Genomic DNA, 18,214 nt, shown 5'->3' on the forward strand with positions numbered 1-18,214 from the left:
GGCTAAAAAGGCCAAATCTACGCCTATAGCTTCGCCGAACCGAACCGTGATTGTGGTGCCGCCACCTTTGATGTCTCGAGCCTTTCTGAGTGATGACACTCCGGCCGAGATGGTGATTCGGCCTGATATGGTGTCTCCATTCGGGCAGGAGTTTTTGGCCACTCTGGACACGAAGACCAAGTGGAGGCTTTTCTGCGAGGTACAATCTCGCTCGTTGGCTTTAGCGCACCATCTTGCCATGGAGCCTGTCGGCGAGATGGAGCATTTGAAGCGAAGTGTGGAGGAGGCCGAGAAGATCGCGGCCGAGGCGTTGGCGGCTAATGAACAAGTATTAGCTAAAAACCGGGAACTGGCAGCTGAACTGGATGCTTCTCGGCGAGAGATCGATACTCTGCGTCTGGACCTCCAGAAAGCAGCTAACGAGGAGCGTCGCCGTATGGAGGAAGCTCAAGCTGCCTATGACAATCTTAAAGAGCAAGCAAAAGAGAAGATTGTTGCTCAACATGAGGCTGGGTTTAAGCACGCCATTCGGCAGGCCAAACACTTCGGCCAATTTCCGGAGGATTTTGAGTTCGACATGACTCAAGATTTTTATCAAGGGTCTCTCATGTCGTTTGCTGATATGCCCGAAGGGGTGAATCCGAATGACGAGGAGCCGTTGGATGCCCCCCAAGCCACAGATGTTCATACTTCATCTGATGAGGAGGATGAAGAGGTTGCCAATCCCCGTCCCGAGGGGAAAACGGAGGCCCCGGCTCAGGATGATCCAATGAGCAACCCCGATGAGTAGTATTAGGACTATAACTTTGTAGCAAGGGGGCCGATAGAGCCTCCACTTGTGTTTCTTTTTAAATGAAGGTTTATTTTCAGATTTGAAAATGTGTCATCTTGGAATGAACTGCCTGGATGTTTAATCTTACCGAGTCGATAGATATTTTTAGGATACCGATAGGCTGTACCATTAGTAAAACTTAACTTGCGCAAATTACGATAACACTTGTGAACTTAGCTGCTTGTCGTTCGAGTAAAACAGGTTGAATTAATGCAAGAGTAAAACTTGTGCAAATTGAAAGAACATTTGTGATGTCGAGTGGTTTCGTTCGAGAATGCTTGTTTTGATAAATGCCGAACGGCATCGTTCGGGATTGCCAGCTTGTTTGAGCAATGCCGATAGAGTGCCTTCGGAATTGCTGGCTTTCTGAGTAATACCGAAAGGGTTTCTTTCGGAATTGCCTGCTTTTTGAGCAATGCCGAAAAGGTGTCTTTCGGAATTGCCTGCTTTTTGAGCCATACCGAAAGGGTCATTCGAGAATGCTTGTGTTTTGATTAATGCCGAATGGCTTTGTTCGGGATTGCCAGCTTGTTTGAGCAATGCCGATAGAGTGCCTTCGGAATTACTGGCTTTCTGAGTAATACCGAAAGGGTTTCTTTCGGAATTGCTTGCTTTTTGAGCAATGCCGAAAGGGTCGTTCGGAATTGCTCGCTTTTAGCGTAATACCGAAAGGGTCGTTCGGAATTGCTTGCGTTTTGAGCAATGCCGAAAGGGTCGTTCGGAATTGCTCGCTTTTTGAGTAATGCCGAAAGGGTCGTCAGGAATGCTTGCTGTTCAAGGCGCATCCTTAGTCGAGTTGAACAGCTCGGGAGGGAATCCTGTTGCGAAAATTTTGTAAGTCACATCCTTAGCCGAGTTGAACAACTCGGGAGGGAAGCCTGTTGCGAAATTTTGTAAGGCACATCATTAGCCGAGTTGAACAACTCGGGAGGGAAGCCTGTTGCGAAATTTTGTAAGGCACATCCTTAGCCGAGTTGAACAACTCGGGAGGGAAGCCTGTTGCGAAATTTTGTAAGGCACATCCTTGGCCGAGTTGAACAACTCGGGAGGGAAGCCTGTTGCGAAATTTTGTAAGGCACATCCTTGGCCGGGTTGAACAACTCGGGAGGGAAGCCTGTTGCGAAATTTTGTAAGGCACATCCTTGGCCGAGTTGAACAACTCGGGAGGGAAGCCTGTTGCGAAATTTTGTAAGGCACATCCTTGGCCGAGTTGAACAACTCGGGAGGGAAGCCTGTTGCGAGATCGTAGTTGTGAAGAATTGATAAATTGACACAATAGATTGTAAGAACTGAAGTAATTTCATTATTGGGTGCCTCGTTAAAAACCTTGTCGGCCAAAACCCCTTTTCACTTTTTTATAAGGGGAGAAAAGACCGATCAAGGAAAAGAGTACACCTTTTGCTCATACAAGTCTTTTACAATGTATACTAGCTATAGTATGTCTTCAAATGAGAAGCGTTCCACGTTCGGGGAATGACCTTGCCTGAGAGTTCTTCTAGTTTGTATGCCCCGTTTTCCAAATTATGTCGGATCCGAAAGGGGCCATCCCAATTGGCAGCCAACTTGCCTTCCTTGGAATTGCGTCTTGCCGGTCCTTGCACTCTCCACACCAAGTCGCCCTCTTTGAAACTTCTCTTGATAAGGTTGGAATTGAACCTACGAGCCATCCTCTGTTTGCAAGCCTCTGCTATGATTGCGGCGCGGACACGTACTTCATCGACCATATCAACTTCAGCTCGAAGAGCAATATCATTGGTGTTTTCCTGAAAATGTTGCCTCCGAAAAGATGGTTCGCCTACCTCAACCGGTATCATGGCATCCGTGCCATACGTTAGCCGAAAGGGTGTTTCTTTAGTCGTGGACTGAGGTGTACACCGGTAAGCCCATAAGACTTCTAATAACTCTTCTGCCCAAGCTCCTTTAGCATCTCCCAACCTTTTCTTTAATTCTCCAAGGATGACTTTGTTTGCAGCTTTGGCTTGTCCATTGGCTTGCGGGTGTTCGACCGAGGTAAACCTGTGCTTGATACCGAGATCCTGAATGAACCGATTAAGTTTTTGATTGGTGAACTGTAAACCATTGTCGGTAACAAGTGCATATGGAATGCCAAAGCGAGTGATGATGTTTTTCCACAAAAACTTTTGAACATTGGCTGCTGTGATACTGGCAAGTGGCTCGGCCTCGACCCATTTCGTGAAATAATCTACATCAACCAGCAAAAATTTACACTGTCCCTTGGCGATTGGGAAGGGTCCAAGAATATCCATACCCCACATGGCGAATGGCCAAGGTGAACTGATGCCATGAAGTTCTTCGGCCGAAGCGTGGATGAGGTTACCATGTCGCTGACACGATACACAATGTTGTACAAACTTTACACAATCTTCCTTGAGAGTAGGCCAATAGTATCCGGCCCGAAGCACTTTAGTTGCTAAAGTCCGTCCTCCCGAATGGAAGCCACATATCCCTTCATGCATCTCTTTCAATATATAATTGGCTTGTTCTTCATCAACGCATTTCAGCAACGGAGCCGAGAATCCTCTTCTATACAAGTCTCCTCCAACCACGACATATCTAGCGGCCTGCGTTCGGAATTTTTTAGCTGCCGTTGGGTCAGATGGTAGGGTGCCATGCTCGAGATAATCCATTATCTCAGTGATCCATGTACGAACGGACCCCTCTGCTGCAAAACATTCGGTGGCTACCACACTTGACGATTCAAGATCCAAGTGAAGTGTGGTTCGTAGCTGTCCAGGCTTTCTGGTGCTGCTTGCCAACCGAGCCAACTGGTCCGCCCTCGCATTGTGTTCTCTTGGCGTGTATTTTACCTGAACCTCTTCAAACGTATCGCGCATTTTTTGGAATAAATGATAATATTTCAACAAGTTTGCATCTTTTACCTGAAAATTATCATTCACCTGTTCGGCTACAACTTTTGAATCGGTCCAGCACTCCAGTCGGTTGACACCAATTTCTTGTGCAAGCCTTAAGCCAGCCAATAACGCTTCATACTCGGCCTGATTATTTGAAGCTTTGAACGCAAACCGTAAGGATTGTTCTAGGATTAATCCTGTTGGTCCCTCCAGAATTATACCTGCCCCACTTCCTTGATTGTTTGAGGAACCATCCACATGTATCGTCCATACATTGTTAACAAAACGACCTCTCGGCTGCAATTCATTAACAAAGTCCACCAAGCATTGGGACCGGATTGGTCCCCTAGGTTGGAAACAAATATCAAACTTTGATAGCTCAATCGACCAAGCCATCATCCTTCCTGCCAACTCGGGTTTGCGTAACACTTTGGCTATCGGGCAATCAGTCCGAACAATAATTTGGTGACTCTGAAAATATTGTCGGAGGCGCCGAGCGGTGTGAACAAGTCCTAATGCTGCTTTTTCCAAGAGCTGGTACCTTGTTTCGGCTTCTTGTAACATGCGACTGATGAAGTAAATAGGCTGCTGTCCCTCCTTTTCTTGAATTAAAACTGTGCTTATTGTATCATTTGAAACACACAAGTAGACCACAATTGGTTCTGCTGGATCGGGTTTAGAAAGGACAGGTGGGGAACCGAGACGTTCTTTCAAAGTCTGAAAAGCCTTCTCACATTCAACGGACCATTCAAACTTGTTTGCTTTTCTCAGCAACTTTACCATAGTTTTCGTTGTTTCGGCCAAACATGGGAGAAACCGGGACAACGCTGTAAGCCGTCCTGCTAGCTGTTGAACTTGTTTAAGGTTCTGAGGACTTATCATGTTGACGATTGCCATACATTTGTCAGGATTTGCTTCAATCCCCCTGGCCGAGAGCATGAAGCCAAGGAATTTTCCTCCGGACACCCCAAACACGCATTTCTCCGGGTTGAGCCTCATGTCGTACTTGCGCAACTGTTGGAAAATTTCCGAAAGATCCATTACATGCCGATCAACGTTTCTGGATTTTACAACCATGTCGTCCACATATACCTCCATGTTCTTGCCTATTTGATGTTGAAACACTTTGTTCATCAACCTTTGGTATGTTGCCCCTGCATTCTTCAATCCAAATGGCATTACCCGATAACAGTAATTGGCCGAATCGGTTATGAAGGCTGTCTTTTCCTCGTCGCGGGTATGCATGGAAATTTGGTTGTATCCCGAGTAAGCATCAAGAAAAGTCAACATCTCATGTCCTGAGGCTCCATCAACTAATCGATCTATGTTTGGAAGTGGATAGGCATCCTTGGGGCATGCCTTGTTGAGACTTGTGTAATCGGTGCACATTCTCCACTTTCCATTCGACTTCTTCACCATCACCACATTTGCCAGCCAAGTGGTGTAATGGACCTCCCGGATGAATCCAGCTTCAAGCAACTTGGCAACCTCCGTTTCAACTGCGAGTTTTCTTTCAGTCCCCATTTTCCTTTTACGCTGTGCGATTGGTTTTGCTTCGGCGCAGACCGATAACTTGTGACACATGATCTTTGGATCTACACCCGGCATGTCAGAAGGTGTCCATGCAAATAGATCTTTATTCTCCTTTATAACCTGACATAGGGCCGAGCGATCATCTTCGGAGATTTCTGCGCCGATGTACGTAACCTGTTCAGGGTATGAACCTATCTGGAACTGCACTTTTGACTCAATCGGCTCCACCCTTTCTTCATTACTCATTCTAGGATCCAGATCCCATACGGCCTCCTCTACAGTTGCCGAAGCATTCACAGCATGGATTCTGTTCGACTTGGTTTTTCTTTCTTCCAATGGCACAACTCGCAAACTAGCATAATAACATTCTCTCGCCGCCTTCTGATCAGCATGAATTGTGATTACTTTTCCTTGGTCGGATGGAAACTTCATCGCCAAATGTGGTGTTGAAACGATAGCTCCCAATGTGTTCAAAGACGGTCTACCGAGGAGGATGTTATATGAGGTGCTTGCATCCACCACAATGTATTTTACCTGGATTTCCCTGCTCTCCTTTTCGTCGAAACAAAAGCGTGTGAAGAGTTTAATGTAACCCTTGGTATTGACCCTCTCTCCTGCAAAACCAACCAACGGATCGTCATAGGGAAGCAATTCTTTTTCAGAAATTCCTAACTGTTTGAATGTGTTCCAATATATGATGTCTGCCGAGCTGCCTTGATCAATCAGTGTTTTCTTGACAATGCAGTTGTGAATTTCTACACTGATGACCATCGGATCGTCTTGCTCTGGGTCAATACCTTTGAAGTCGGCATCTGTGAAGGTTATTGCTGGCAATCGCCGAGACGACTGTCTATGAACAGCATTGACCGATCGGATAGCTCGGAGATGTCTCTTTTGGGCCGAAGAAGTTGTGCCCCCACCTGCAAAGCCACCAGCAATAGTATTGATAACCCTCCTATGCGAAGGTGCCGAATCATCTTTTCTTTCACGTGACCTGCTTCTCTCACGCCGACCTCTATCAGAGGTTTTATCAGAACGGTCTTGCCTGTGCCGATCCTGATACCTGGGTTGATATGAACGATTCTGAGACGAACCGGACCGGTCCACAAAGTTATGCAGTTTTCCTTGCTTAATCAAGTCTTCAATCTTATCTTTAAGGGCTGCACATTCATCTGTTGAGTGTCCACGATTTCGATGATACCGACAAGATTTGCTAGTATCTGCCCGTGGCGGAGTGGAAGCCCTCTTCGGGATTGTCAACACTTCAGATGCCAAAGCCTGTTCAAGGACTGCCGCGCGATTGGCATTAAGGGGAGTATACTGAGTATACTTCGGACCACGAATAGGCCGCTCCCGAAGGGATATCTCTTTGCCTCGCCCCCTGTATGATGGTTCAACCGGTTTCTCGGATTTAGTGGACTGCTCGGCTCGGGCCTGATTTCTAAATTCTGCCAACTCCTCCATCTGCATGTACTTATCCGCTCTCTTACGTAAGTCGTTCATGTCCGAAGGAGGCTTTTTACAGATGTTGTTGACGAATGGGCCCGGTTTTAAAGCTGTTGTAAGATGATGTAGCGCCACGGCTGGGTTGAGATCTCTGATTTCCAAAGTAGCCTTGTTGAACCGATCCATAAACGCCCGAAGAGACTCTTTTTTGTCCTGTCTAAGACTAACCAAGGATAAAGATGTTAGACTATGAGGGCGACTCGTCGCAAATTGGATAGTGAACTGTGATGATAATGTGTTAAAGGAATCGATTGAATTGGGTGGAAGACGAGTGAACCAGCTGAGAGCTCTGCCTTTGAGGGACGTAGGAAAAATCCGACACAACGCAGCGTCATCGGTCGTGCTCAGAGTTACCTGTGTCAGAAAAACATCTAAATGTTCATCAGGATCAGTGGTACCATCATACTTGTCGATAGGCAAAGCCTTCCAATTATCCATTAAGGGGAGTTGCATAATGGAGGGGGTAAACGGATGTCGGTGTGATCCGACAGTGGTTACATCTGCAGGGCGACCCACAGTAGGTAAGGCCGAAGGGAATCTCTCAGGGGCTACTGCTGAAGCATGAGGGACTGATGTATGGATCGCGTGAGATTGATATGACCCTTGAGTTTGTGTGTTGGTGATATGAGTAGGCTTCCAGGAAGTGTCCTGACTCTTCAGCGCTTCATTCTCAGCCCTCAAGGCCGAAAGCTCCCTCGCATCTTTTTCTCTTTGTTGTTTCATCAGCTCCATTTCTTGTTTGAGTAGTCGTACTGTTTCAGTGAGATCTGTTTCATCCACAACCTCCACATGTTCTTCAGTAGGACGGTCTTGCGTGTTCGTTCTCCTAGTTATCGGCATTGTTTTTCTCAGCAAACTTTCAACCACTTTCGTTCGGCCCCACGGTGGGCGCCAAAATGTACCTGTCTAGAGGGTACACCAAGTCTTCTCGTATTCTGAAGGCCGAACGAGTACTCCGATCCAACGCGAGTGAGGGGTTGGTACCTGCAAAAGGCACTCCAACGCTCAAGTCAGGACAAGCACCAATATCGAGAGTAATTAATGAACAGTGACGTTACCTTTTGACCTGAGCTATTTATACTGACATTTATGGGCCTTGGACCTTATGGGCCGTATGATGTATTTACCATATTAGGTAATACACCTTAATTAAGTAATTATCCCTTAAGCATAGATTAACTATCGAGTGATGGACTTATTCAGGTGACCGATTGGCGATCGGCCACCTGACTCTGCCATTCGTTGGCCGATAGAGAGGTGGCCGAATGCCCCTACCTGTACAATATTAAATAACCTTCTTTATGTACAAGAAATAAGAAAAAAATCACAAAAACAGACAGTTGAATTAGTCTCTTGTTCCATTTTTTATTTAATTAGTTTTGATCATTTTAATATTAAAATATTTAATTTATTCTTTTAATTTTTAAAAGTAATAAAATGTTATCATTTCTTTCCGATTTTGATCAATTTTACTTACATGTGATATAAAACATGTTATTCTTTTATTGTGTCGTGTATACAAGAAAGTAACATCTTTAGTTTAAATTGAATTAAAATGATAACATTGTAATATTTTTAAATTAATTGATTTTTTATAATATAAACAAACTAAAACAATTAAATAAAAATTGAGCACAAAAATAAGTTAGCTAAAACAAAACCAAGGAAAGATAAGATGAAGGTCTCTCAATAGTTTCACCTAACCTAAGTTATTATCATTAATGATATGAGGGAGGTAAAAAGAGTCTCCATTCCTCCAGAGCCATTTTCTTCCCTGATTGTTACCATTATACAAAAATAGTTATACCAGTTTATAGACTCCATTTCAAAATACTACTATCATTCTAGATAATCAGTTTTTCTTCTTCTTCTTTCTATTATTTTAAAAAATTGAAAATATATCATATTTCTTAAAAGATTTTTTTTTTTCCTTCTTGTTTCTTTCTTATCTTTCCATCTAATAAAACAATAGAATATTGAATAGTTTAATACATTATAATTAATATAATAAATGATTATATTTAATTTCATACTTAAAGTCATTTAATGCTTTTAAATTTCCATAAAACTTTATACAACACATACTTTGATGTCGATTTTAATTACCAACCGGTGTCTTGAAGTTTATTGCTTGAATATATAATAGTGAATAAAAAAATAAGATAGATTAAAAGAAATATTATGAAATATAATGAAATAAACCTAAAAGCTGGTTTCGTCCCATTAAAATTTAAAAGCTGGTTTCGTCCCATTAAAATTTAAAAGCTGGGTTAAATTAATGTATTTTACTATTTCATAGGCTTATACGAAATATATTATTTTTCATGTTAAGAAAATTAAAGTGTTTTCATTATATTTTTATTTATCGCTTGTAGTTATAATATTATGCATATTAAAAATATAATAAATTTTTTTATTAATCTTTTATATAATTTCTTATTATACTCTATCTATTCATTTGTCTTTCTTTATTCCTTTAGCATTTCCGTACAAGGATAGTTTTGTATTTGTTCACAAAACCCAAGGGAAAAACTTAGTTGACTGTCATCTTCCTCACATTCCCTTTATCATTTGTCTTTTTCTTTCTTTGTTAATGCAATGCAGTTCACTCTTCTTCGTCTCCTCCGAGAATTTGTCACCAAATTCTCAGCCACTTCGCATAATCAAAACTAGAGGTAAGTGAGTTCTCACTCTTATTGTTTTTCCTTGCATCAAATCCACTGATATAGAAAGTGTTGTTATGTCTGAAATGCTGTATAAGTGTATTTTAGGAATTAGAGTGTAAAAATAAAAAACCATGAGTAATGTGTATTAGTAATGGGAGTGTATGTAAATTAAATGTTTTATAATTTTCTTATAAATTCCTGTAAATCTCATATCTTCTATTTAAGATTTTTGTTCAACCTTTGTATTTATTCAAAGTTAATTACTTGTGGAAGTTGCACGCGATTCTTCCTCCTAATTAAGGTTCACAAATATAATCAATGAGTAAATTGAAAAATATAACATAAGATAAACAATAAGAAAGAGTTCAAAAAATTCTTACTTTTGATATGAATAAGTTGTAGTTGACAATTAACTTTGACACTAACATATGAAAGTCACAAGTCAATGTAAAATTTTATATTTTATATCGACCAGTTTGACTCCTAAACTCTATATTATGGAAAAAAAATTTTAGGTTAAATCTTTTTCTCGAGTCATCTAACTAATGAAAATAACATATCTTAACTTAATCTTGTAGGATCGACTTTACCAAACTGAATTTGATCTAACAACATATAAATCCTAAACCCTAAACATGCGACAAATCTATTGCAACATACTTTATAATAACTTGTTCATGTAAGATAACTTTTTTTTCTTTCTTATATTGCCCTTTGCTCACTATAAGTATAACTTAATGTTACTTCGCTGAAATTCTGAGTGACTTGGTGTTGAAATGTTTGTAGGTAGCTTTTACAGTCGTCCGTCATTGCTCACATGTTTGATTGCTAGAATCAACATTAGACTCATTTCAGGGCCTTTCATTCTCCTCGCTCACTACCTGACTAGATTTCCTCCTCCACTTATAGACTTCTATATTGGATTTCATTTTGTCACTTAAGTTCAACTATTGTTGTGGCAAGTTATTTTAGGAGAGAGTTATGTTGCCATTTTGTTCAATTGCTCGGATCGCAACCATGACAATCAAGATTACAAGGGTGTCGAAAAAAGTTTCAACAGAAAAACACCTAATATTTAGGCATTGGGAATAAGTCTATATATAAGATAATACCAACAAAAGGGTGACATTTATTAAGAATTTTTGACATATTCAAGAGTTAATTGGTAAGTATATAGGCTTGATTAGTCCTAATCATGTCAATTAATTGATATTTGTGAACTTAGTGTCTAGTAAGAATGAGAATAAATCAGGTTAGGACAGACTTTGAATATAAAAGTTAGACCTATTCTATAAAATTAAAGTCTAACTTATTATCTATCATGAACTTTTTTTCATAGGTCTGATCTTTTTGAAAGTCTGGCCTGACCTATTCCTATTAGTCTTTTAAAAAAAATTATTTAAATTATTAATGTTAATTAAGCTAATAAACTTAATTTTTAAAAATCAACAAAATTATTTTTAAAATATAGTTTACTCAATTATTAAAATTAAAATTTTTAAAAAAAATATAGGAGAAAAATTGAATCATTCTCTATTGAAAGAACAATTCATGACTTATGCACAAGTCATAAACTTATAAACCTATAATGAAAAAAATATTGTATAAAAAAATATTTTAAATATTAATAATCTATTTTTATTTTATAATTTTTTTTGTTTATTTATAATTTTAATATATATATATATGGTATACCAAAACAAAATTTTTTAAATTAGTTTATTTTCTTCCAATCGAAATTTAGATGACATGGTATACCAAAAATGGAGTTTTTAACTTAGTTTATTTTCTTCCAATCGAAATTTAGATGACATGGTATACCAAAAACAAAATTTTTTAACTTAGTTTATTTTCTTCCAATCGGAATTTGGATGACATGGTATACCAAAAATGGAGTTTTTAACTTAGTTTATTTTCTCCAAATCGGAATTTGGATGACATGGTATACCAAAACGAAATTTGTTAACTTAGTTTATTTTCTTCCAATCGGAATTTAGATGACATGGTATACCAAAACAAAATTTTTTAACTTAGTTTATTTTCTTCCAATCGGAATTTGGATCACATGGTATACCAAAAACAAATTTTTTTTAACTTAGTTTATTTTCTTCCAATCGGAATTTGGATGACATGGTATACCAAAATGAAATTTGTTAACTTAGTTTATTTTCTCCATTATTCATGATATCGACGAATGTCTCGGTTATTCTCTCCCACATAATGCATAATGATGATCAGTGAATCGAAATCTAGTAATACGCTTAATAAAATAATAATAATTTTGCGTCAATACAACGTAAAGTCAGGGCTTGAAGGGAGGTGTACCGTCTCGGTCAGAATTTGATATAACCTTCCCACGTAGGCATTGATCTAATATCATGGCTAGCTAAGCCCCTACGCCTTATAAGGCTCAGGACTGGAAGGCAAGTGTACCATCTCGGTATAATTCTGATACAGTCCTGGGGAGTAATTCCTTAAAGCCCTTTCACTTATAAGGCTCAGGGCTGGAAGGCAAGTGTACCATATCGGCACACCAAGGGGGGAGTCGGAAAAAGGCTGACCTGATTTTGGCCCAGGCATGGAAACAATCGGAATCTGACCTGATCCCCTCCCACGAGGGTGATCTTGGGGGAGTTCGGTCAGAATCCGATCTGGACTCGATCTCAGGAACAGTTAAGCCCTTGCACCTTATAGGCTTAGGGCTGGAAGGCAAGTGTACCGTCCTAGTCAGATCCCGATCTGATACCCTTTACAGGTTTTGATCCGATGAATCTTGAATATGGGTCTTCTCGGTCGGCAGGCGAGATCAATCAGACCGCGATCTCACCCACCCCTTGGACTAACTCGGCCTGGGTATGGTCGGCCAGGGTGCACTCGGCCATGGTGAGATCGGCCAGGCTGTGCTCGGCCATGGTGAGATCGGTCAGGGTGTGCTTGGCCATGATGAGCTCGACCAGGGTATGGTCGGCCAAAGTCCGAGTGGGTCTCACCCTTTGGACTGGTCTGAGAATCAAGGATGAAAAGCCTATCTTTGATAATCAAATATTCCCAAGGAAAATCGTTATGGAAATCCTCGCACTCACAAAGCTCAGGTGGCCCATGAACAGAAAAGTATAAAACCTAAAACCCTAGAGTTAAGACGGCAGATTACATTCTTGAATGTTCTGCCTTTGGAGGCCTGACCTAGGAGAAGAACCCTAGACGCTCCCTTGGCCAAAACAATATATATATATATATATATATATATATATATATATATATATATATATAATTTTATTATTATTATTATATAAATAAATAGATTGATCTATCAAGCTTAATAGACTTTTTTCTAAGTCTAAGTCTGACCTTTTTATATAAATATATTTTTTAAAAGTCTAAACATAACCTCTTTATTAAACAAACTAGACCATTAAAGAGAATAGATCATAGATCCCTATTTAAGACCCGACCTACTTCCATATTGATTTTATCTTTTATGTGAAATCGTTTTTTCTAGAATATTTTTTATAATTAAATATATCATTATTTTACTCATATTTATTATATTTTAAATTTTATCTTTACGTCTCATGTTTATTATTTTTAAAACTTTAATTTTGAATTCTCGTCTTCACCCCTAAAATCATTATTCTTTAAACATCAATCGTATAATACTATAATTTCTATGAAAGTCGTGAATATGTGGTTTTATTGAACTTAAATGATACTTTAGGTTTTCCTTTGCATTACATGGTACATCCAATATCCACTTATTTTACATTTAGTTTTAAGACACTAGATATTACTATTTTTATACACATTAAAAAAAAATACTAACAAGTTATAATTATTACGGTGCAAATTTTAAATGTGACCCTCAACTTAAATTTCACTTAAAAAACATCGTGCTTTGGTATATTTTTATGAATACTAAAATTACTTTCCAACATAATATATATCAATTCCATAAAATGGTTTCTAAAACTATATTTTAACAAATTACATAGTTCTATAAATTAATTTTTGTAATTGGTATATGTTGTTCTGAAAAGTAATTTTTTAAATTAAAATAATTTTAAAGAATATTTTTCAGAATATCATATACCGATTCCAAAAAAATAATTTCTTGAAAAACAGATGAAATAACTTTTAGAAGAAAGGGGAAAATTATTTGAAGAAAAAGGATAAATAAAAAATATATTATGAGAAATGTGTTAACAAATAGAGAGAAATGAAGGTGTACTTGATAAATTAGAGGTGTAAATAGTAAAAGCCCTTCCCCTTTATAGCTTAAGCCCACCATTAAGGTCTCTACTCTTACAACTCGAAGTTGGGTTTGAGAGCCTACTTTGAAAACTTTACTTCATTGTGTTGTTACTTGGTGCATTGTGTTTGTGAGTTCATTTTTCCTATTTTGCATACTCTTTTTTTCTACCTCACCGTACGAAGCACAGACTCTCTCTCTAATGGTGTATATATTTCTAAGAATACCTAATTGACATTTTCTATTTTTTTTTATTTCTTTTATTTTTGTTACATTTCATCATTAACCATATCAATTATTTATCTATAATTTCTCGTCTCTCCCTCTCAATTTCTATGGATCTTTTTCCATATTTCTAAGTGTGGCATAGTTAAATGGTTTGAAAAAATAAATATAAAAAAAAAACTAGTACAGACATCAGACTCTATATAATGGTTAGTAAAAAAGGAAAAAGAAATGTATAAACATAATAAGTAAACTGTAAAAACGATCGACAAAATAAAACGATTCAATAATGGTCAAACTGAATCTCTCAAAAATCTTTTTTTTTTTTTTTTTTGAAAAGTAATAGACCAATTTAGCTTATACCAAATGAGTTATACGGATCAATTATTTAGAGATTTAGGATTTAGAGTTTAGGATCAGTTATTTAACCTAGTATTTTATTTTTTTACAAATTAAATAAAATATTAAAAAATGAATAAATTAGGCCAACCTCGATTTATTGAAATTTTGTCTTTTATATTGGGTAGAAGGTGGGGGAAATGATGCAAGTGAGAAAGGAAGGAGTATCCCCTCTTCCACATGGCTGGCCCTTCACTACAGTGGCCTATCAGCTCGTTGTCGTTTTCCATCCTATGAAGAGGCCACCTGTGGTAATTCACTCTCTTGGCCCAGTCTACTTTTATTTTTAGTCCTTTTAAAAAATATTATTTTCTTCCTTGTTTAATTTGTTTCTTTCGTTTTTGTTTTTGTTGCCAGCATGACCATTAAATCTTATTTTCAAAGGTAGAAAAAAATATAACAACTTATCAAAATGAAAATTAAACTGAGAGGATCAAAACAAAAATAAATAAAATCAAGAGGAATAAAAAACAAATAAATAAGATTAAGAGAATTAAAATTTAAATAGTTTTATTTTAAAGAGAGTAAATTTTTATTTAGGTCAAATTTATAAACTTTAAACTTTAATTTGTAAATATATAAAGTAAAGATCTTAATATTTATTGTTTGTCTAAAAGAAATTCAACCATAAACATAAATTTTTTTAGAAGTTTGATTAAACATGAAATTAAACATTTAAAAATTATTTTTCAGCAAATTTATCCAAATAAAATTATTTTGATTATAATTGGTTATAACAATAATTAATTATACACATAATTGATTATTGAAATAATAAAATTTTTACAACTTTTTCAAACACACACTTAGCAAGTGTTTAATACACGGTAATTCTCAGAAATTATAAAATTTTGTTTGGTTGATCATTAATATTTTCTTTAATGTTTATTTAGGTAACGTGACGTTTTACTAAAATTTTATTTTTACATCGAAAAAGTTAATATCTCACCTGTGAAAATATATTTGTGGAAAACCTATGAAAAAAAAATTGTCAAAAAAACAATGAGTTTTAGGAACATTATTTTTTAAATAACAAACTAAATATGAGATTTTAACATCATGGAATCTAAGATTTTCGATGTCAGATTCTTAAGAAAATAATTTTTTTTTTGGTGCACCAAACGCTCCTTTAATGTGCTTATTTGTATTGTAGACATGTCTTGAAATACATACCAAGAACTCGCTCTGACCTATATATATATATATATATATATATATATATATATATATATATATATATATATATATATATATATATATATATATATAATCATACTAAGAAAGTTAATTAAATGCATTTAAATTTTACAATTTCACATAAAATATGCATTACATTTCTTAATCACACTAATAATAAATATTATTCTCATTTATTATCTTATAGATAGTTTTGAATTAAAAATATTAAATAAAATTAACATGACTAAAATTTACTTATATTTTAATTTAAAAATTTTAAACATTTTTTATTTATATATAGATCCAACGAAATACATGTTTGTATTATTGTTTACGTATATCTAAATCTAAAGTATTTTCTACTTGTTACTTTTATCTTAAAGTTGTGTTCGGTAAAAGAAATATGTAAAAATTAAATTATAGTGAATAAAAATAGAAAAGAGAGAAATTATAGCAATAAAAATAGATGAAAAAAAATGATTTAAGAGAAATAAAATAATAATAATAATTGCAAAAAGATAAAATCGTCTAAATCTCCTTTTTTTGGTATGCACCACAATGTTAAAACTTAAAATTTCATACAAACTATTCAAACTCCATTACTAAGCCAACTAAACTTAAAGTTTTTCTTTTGTGATCTCAAAACATACAAATAACCTGTTTGGGTATAAGACTTTTGAACCTCTCTACCATATTTTTTATATAAAAAAAAATCAGTAAAAATCTTCATAATTTTTTTTTTGTAAACTTATATCGAAATAGAATAAAAATTCCTTTCAAAATCTTTCCCTCGCAAATCAATGAAAACAGTTTTAGCGTCCCTTGGTTAGGTTTCGAAAAGTGGACCCAATATTTTCAACTTCTTTACTTTTTAATTTTCTTCTCAAATATTTAATAAAAAAATAATTTTCATTTTATCTCCTCGTCTATTTCTTTTTCCTCTTTTTTATTTATTTATATAATTTCAAACAAATTATAAGAATACAAGTGTTTGATGCTGCCACTGCAACACCAAATCGCACGTTTGCAAGCTTAAAATTGGATTTGAGACATTTTCTTAAAAGTTCGGATAACTTGGTTAGCCAATGTTATAATTTTAAACGAGAGTATTTCGTTATTCAAACAAAATATTGTAATCTTTGTAGAAAATTGTATATACAGTTTTACTATAAATCCATTTGTGAGAAAATATTTCATTCACAAATCACTTTAAATTCAGTATCGATAAAATAAAGCAGTTTCTTTTAAATACTCATTTAAGCACAAAATTATAATCCTGATTGCAAATTTAGCTAAAACAAATAACAATATGTTAATACAAGATTACTTGAACTAAGTTACCGCATAATAGACGTGCACCAGACTATCTTTAAGCCAATAGTCAGAGTTGTAGAATTCATAGAAGCGAATTTTACATCTTAACGAAGTTCTTTTCATACAAATGACAAAATATTCTAAATTGATGATAAAAACACCGATACATTTGTTTATTTGATTAAAAATGTTAAAATAAAATAAATTAATGAGATTTGAAAAGAACGATAGTGCAAGTAGACTTCCAATTCGACAATAAACTTCGTAGAAATTAATCTTATACAAATTTTTTAATAAATATTGTTTATATCAAGTATTTACCTATTTATTTCCATTGAAACCTAGAAAATGGATGTTCAAACATCCTTCAAAACAAGTAAATAGATATGAAACGTGTAAAATTTAATCCAAGTGTGGAACAAATTATTGTTGTAAAAATTGGTGAATACAACCATCTATCATTAAGAATCTCATCTTTAGACTAAAAAAGAGCAAAAAGTGAAATATCGGAAAAAGAAAGTGCACCAACTAAAAATGTAGTTTTTGTAATGCTTGTGATATGAAGTAACATGCATTAAAAGAATACCGTCATGTACATCCTACATATTTAATATTTATTGTTAAGATGGATTTTCTATAATAATCTAAATGCCCAAACTATTATCCGACAAGTATCCTCTCAAGATTTCCCTGTGTGAAATGCTTGTTTGATAAACTTTTCCATAAATATTTCCAAGAATTAAGAGAGCAAAATAAAAAATAAAAAAAAATAAACTTGTCTATAAACTAAAGTTAGTTTATAGATAAACTAATATGCAAAAACTCTCTTTTATTACTTTTTTAAAAAATTTTGTTTTTAACTCATACATAAACTAATTTTATCTTGTGAAAAAACTAATTTAATTTTCTTTCCTAGGGCTAAAAAAAAAAACTTACCCAATGGAGCCTATAGGTGATAATCAAGACTTTGGAATAAACTCAGTGACATCGTGTTGTGCACTGTTGGGTTCATGGCTATTGTTTAACCATATTTTTTTATATTTAAAAATAGAAATAAATTTTTTTTCAGATATTTGATAGACAGCAGCTGTTTAATTTGGAATTTGGTGAAACTAGGATTATTGATTATCGGTTAAATTTAATTTTTTTATCCTTTATCATATCGAATTTATAATTTTGATCCCTCTATTTTTAAATTTACAATTTATTCCTTAATTTTGTAAACTTTACAATTTTAATCACCTTTTTTAATGTTTATCGGTTAATCGTTAAAATTGTAATGTTTATTGTGCCTTAACATTATATAGATAATACAATAATTAATATTTAATAACATTTAAATTAAAATGCATTTTTAATTCTTATTTTTATCTCATTTTTGCATCGTTTTATCACTTTTATGAGATAAAAATAAGAATTAAAAGTAAGAGTTAGTCTAAAT

At 35.4% G+C, this 18,214-nt stretch overlaps 1 protein-coding gene and 1 long non-coding RNA gene across 3 annotated transcripts; one reads left to right on the forward strand and one right to left on the reverse strand.

Moving 5' to 3' along the window:
• Positions 1-380: 380 nt before the first annotated feature.
• LOC145949363 (uncharacterized) lies at positions 381-8,702 on the reverse strand. Its single transcript, XM_083059093.1, has 2 exons — positions 7,803-8,702; positions 381-7,728 (listed from the first exon to the last, which is right to left on the reverse strand). The coding sequence occupies exon 2, from the start codon at positions 7,582-7,584 to the stop codon at positions 2,260-2,262; it is 5,325 nt and encodes a 1,774-aa protein (XP_082915219.1). The 5' UTR covers positions 7,585-7,728; positions 7,803-8,702; the 3' UTR covers positions 381-2,259.
• Positions 8,703-9,262: 560 nt separating this feature from the next.
• On the forward strand, positions 9,263-14,531 carry LOC109796772 (uncharacterized). 2 transcript variants are annotated; one of them, XR_003803883.2, is made up of 2 exons: positions 9,263-9,419; positions 14,409-14,531. It is a non-coding gene; the product is annotated as an uncharacterized LOC109796772 (long non-coding RNA). The 2 variants fall into 2 exon arrangements; XR_014427558.1 differs by having other exon boundaries at positions 14,412-14,531.
• The last annotated feature ends 3,683 nt before the right edge of the window (positions 14,532-18,214 follow it).

Source organism: Cajanus cajan, chromosome 6 (genome assembly GCF_000230855.2).
Source record: "Cajanus cajan strain Asha chromosome 6, NIPB_CcT2T_4, whole genome shotgun sequence".
Taxonomy (NCBI): domain Eukaryota; kingdom Viridiplantae; phylum Streptophyta; class Magnoliopsida; order Fabales; family Fabaceae; genus Cajanus; species Cajanus cajan.

Excerpts from the sequence above, each read along its gene's own strand:
- LOC145949363 (XM_083059093.1), bottom strand. The coding sequence starts at position 7,584 with ATGCCGATAACTAGGAGAACGAACACGCAAGACCGTCCTACTGAAGAA.